This window comes from Austrofundulus limnaeus, unplaced genomic scaffold, assembly GCF_001266775.1.
Source record: "Austrofundulus limnaeus strain Quisiro unplaced genomic scaffold, Austrofundulus_limnaeus-1.0 Scaffold98, whole genome shotgun sequence".
NCBI lineage: Eukaryota > Metazoa > Chordata > Actinopteri > Cyprinodontiformes > Rivulidae > Austrofundulus > Austrofundulus limnaeus.
This window is the reverse complement of record NW_013952500.1, coordinates 235,146-238,458: the sequence shown is the minus strand read 5'-3', so window position 1 is coordinate 238,458 and position 3,313 is coordinate 235,146. Positions and strand designations below refer to the sequence as shown.

General features: G+C 40.3%; 1 protein-coding gene across 1 annotated transcript in view; it reads left to right on the top strand.

The window, feature by feature from the left end:
- Positions 1-559: 559 nt before the first annotated feature.
- Positions 560-3,313, top strand: part of cratb (carnitine O-acetyltransferase b) — a gene marked incomplete in the record, with an annotated part of 13,828 nt that continues 11,074 nt past the window's right edge. Inside the window, 3 exon segments of the mRNA XM_014013093.1 lie at positions 560-953; positions 1,221-1,445; positions 2,723-2,841. Of these exon segments, the coding sequence (XP_013868547.1) occupies positions 903-953; positions 1,221-1,445; positions 2,723-2,841 (395 nt within the window).

The window sequence follows — 3,313 nt, the reverse complement described above, 5'->3', positions numbered from 1 at the left end:
ATTGTAAGAAAGTTCTTATTACCAACTGTATCCCTTATTCAGAAGATAAAATAACGAATAAATAAATTATTTCAGTCAAACGTTTTGTTAGACTGTTGTTGCTGTGTGTTTAGCTTTTTAAATTCTGTATAGGTTTCCTAAATTCATTCATTACAATTCATTTAATAAGACAAAGTGTAACATAAATTGATTTTTACACTATTTTACCTTTACAGCTTATGAAACATAAATTAATTGTGTGTGGGATCAATAAAGTTGTATTTTGAAGTCCTGTAAGAAGTTTTAACACATTGTTTTTGGTACCTGTTTTTCTCAAATTGTGTGTGTGTGAGCATGTGTATTAACGTAAATCTCTGTTAAAATGTGCTTTATGAAACAACGTCCATTCATTTGTAGTAGTTCACAGCGCAGCGGTGCCACCTCCAATATGGCGGACGGACAGCTCTCACAGCCAACCAGGCATTTCAGCTTTGCACGTACTGAACGTGCTCAGGGCGGAAGTCGGAGGCGCAACAGCGACACCGGCGGTCAGGCGGGGGTGCTGCATCTGTTTACGGAAACATTTTGACGTCAGCACGTGGCCAGCAGCTGCCCCCTTTCTTCTTCTTCGCTCTTGTCTGTCCTGTACGTGAGGGTCCGCATGCTCGCTGCTCGAAAGAACAACACTCGAAGGCAGGGCTACGTGTTGTTGTTTTTGTCCCATTTTGSTTCCAAAGACAACTGTTTTCACGCTCCGTTGTCTCGTCGAGCGATGAGGGCTGTCGCGTACCTCCGTCGCGGAGAAGTAGGAGGAGGTCAGGACTTCATTTTGGCGATCTGAACGCCTTTTTTGCGAATAAAAAGGCAAACGGTGCCGTTTTTAATTACATGCGAAACGCAGCGGGTTTCTGATCTGAGGGAAAATGATTTTCAGGAATCTTCAGCCGAGAACCTGCAGAGCATGGCTGTCCAGGGTGAGTCTTTATTTATTTATTTATTTATTTAAGTTGGAAACTAGCTTGGACCCTTTAGCCTCGCGCGCGCACCGACCTTTGTGCTAACTTGCTGAGAAGTAGCGAATGTTGTTTACATTTTTTTTTAAACATTTCCTACTGTGTTATACAGCCTGTGGGTCGCGCCCAGCTTTGGGTCAAAGTTCGGGGGGTAAACTCCCCGCAGACTTACTGTAACTTTCACAACATTAAGTTTAAAAACAAATGTTACTCTCATCCGACCCGCAGGTTTCCCTGAGGCAGGAGCCGTGTTTCTTCTCYTCCGTGCCCCCCCAGCCGGTGCCCCCTTTGACCCAGACCCTGCAGGGCTACCTGAGGGCCCTGGAGCCTCTGCTGCCCCCCGAGGAGCTCAGCCACACCCGCAGGATAGTGCAGGAGTTCGGCAGGCCCGGTGGGCTGGGACCCAGGCTGCAGGAGGGGCTGGAGAAAAGGGCCAGACACACCAAGAACTGGGTGTGTTTGTTGTTTTTTACTGTGAAATAATGAAGAAAAATGTGGATCTACTGTTAGTTTGAGTTGCTAAACTCTTCTGTGTGACTCAGCAAAACATTTGAAAAGATTTGAGCGAGCAAAACTTAAACTTATTTATCAAAATACCTACATTTATAACATTTACAGAGTACAATTATGTTCATATTTTTACTGGACTTATTTTGCAATTGTTTGAGTTTAAATAGAAAAACAACATTGTAGAAACTTGGCTTGCATAATTTATAAAGACAAATCAAAATACAGCTCAGTTAAAGAAACAAATGTCACCCTTGCTGGCAAAATAAGGGTTTTTTAAAACATTTTTTGGAACTTTATATTTTTTTATCTATAGCAGAGGTGCCCAAAGTGGGGCCCGCGGGCCAAAATTGGCCCGCTGAGGCATTTGATTTGGCCCACCAGCAGTTAGATTGTAATTATGTTAAGATTAAATATAAAATACAAGTAACTACAAGCGACATTTAGATTAAAGCCCATATATAGATTTGCACATCTTATAAGACCACATATACTCAAATTTAAAATTATGAAAAGTCCCATGAGTCTTTGCTGCCTGAGCATATGTTGAATTTTCTCCAAGTCCATGGGCTGAAAAAAAACTAAAGAATGTGGGCAATCACACTRGCTGGTTGTTTAAATAAAACAATTTAAGTATTTGCATTTCTTATATTATTGCATTTGGCCCGCRGCCCTCAGATTGATTTTAATTATGGCCTCGGGGAAAATGTTTGGGCACCCCTGTTCTAAAGTGATGTTTTTTGTTTCTAAAAAAAATTCCAGCCCTAAATTTTGAATCCCTGTGCTTCACAATGACGCATTATACGAGGGGATTTCCCTGGGGTACATCAGCCAGCTTATTAAAAATGATCAGTTTAAAAGGAAAGTAGGAGCATTAATTCTGCAGACAGGCATGTTAGATTAATTTGAAAGGTGGGATATATGGGCAAGCATGTTAGAGTAAAAAACATTTCATGAACAGAAAAAAACTAATGCAAATTTCAGTTTATAAAGATTTTAGTGCTGCCACAGTACTTATTGGTCTCTAAACATAATATGCCAGCTTTAAATAAACATTTTGACCAAGCACTTTTGTTTTTTGTGCCAAAATAATAATAAAAAATCAAGCTGCAATCACTTGAGACCTTAAACATTTCATCGTTAAATTTCTATCTTGAGCATCACATGGTGATCTTCATAGCATTTAATAGTTTTTCCTCCCGTCTTCCATCCTGTTGTTTCAGATCACAGACCTGTGGGTGCAGTGGGCATATCTGGAGAGCAGACTGCCTCTCGCTGTGCACTCGAACCCGGCCATCTCTCTTCCCAGGAGAGATTTTAACGACTGGCGGAGCCAGCTGGTGTGAGTCCAAACGTGCAAATACAACAAGAAATGTTTAGTTATTACACAAACAGTCGTTATAAATACTTGTTTCATTTGTTGTATTCATTTTTTGACCTCCCTTGTTTATCACAACGAGCTTTAAAAACACAGATAAAGTGTATCTTTACACTGAGCACTAAAGCTTCATTATCTATGTGGAATTAAGCACCGGTAGTCGAGGCGTTGGTCTTTGTTCTCTGGAAAAGTTTTAGAAAATAGGGGCCTCACTTGTCAGTGAAGGACGTGTTCGGACTGATAAAAGCATTAATGAATAAACATTTGTTTCCAGAGTTTCCCAATTAAAACGGGGTCAGCTGAGTTTTAACCCTTTGTTTCACGATAGGGAGTAACTTAGGCAAAATAACATACAAAATGATTTGATTTGATTTATTGATTCAACAGGAAAAGATTACTAAAAATCAAGCCTGACTCAGCATAATTGCTGTTTTAC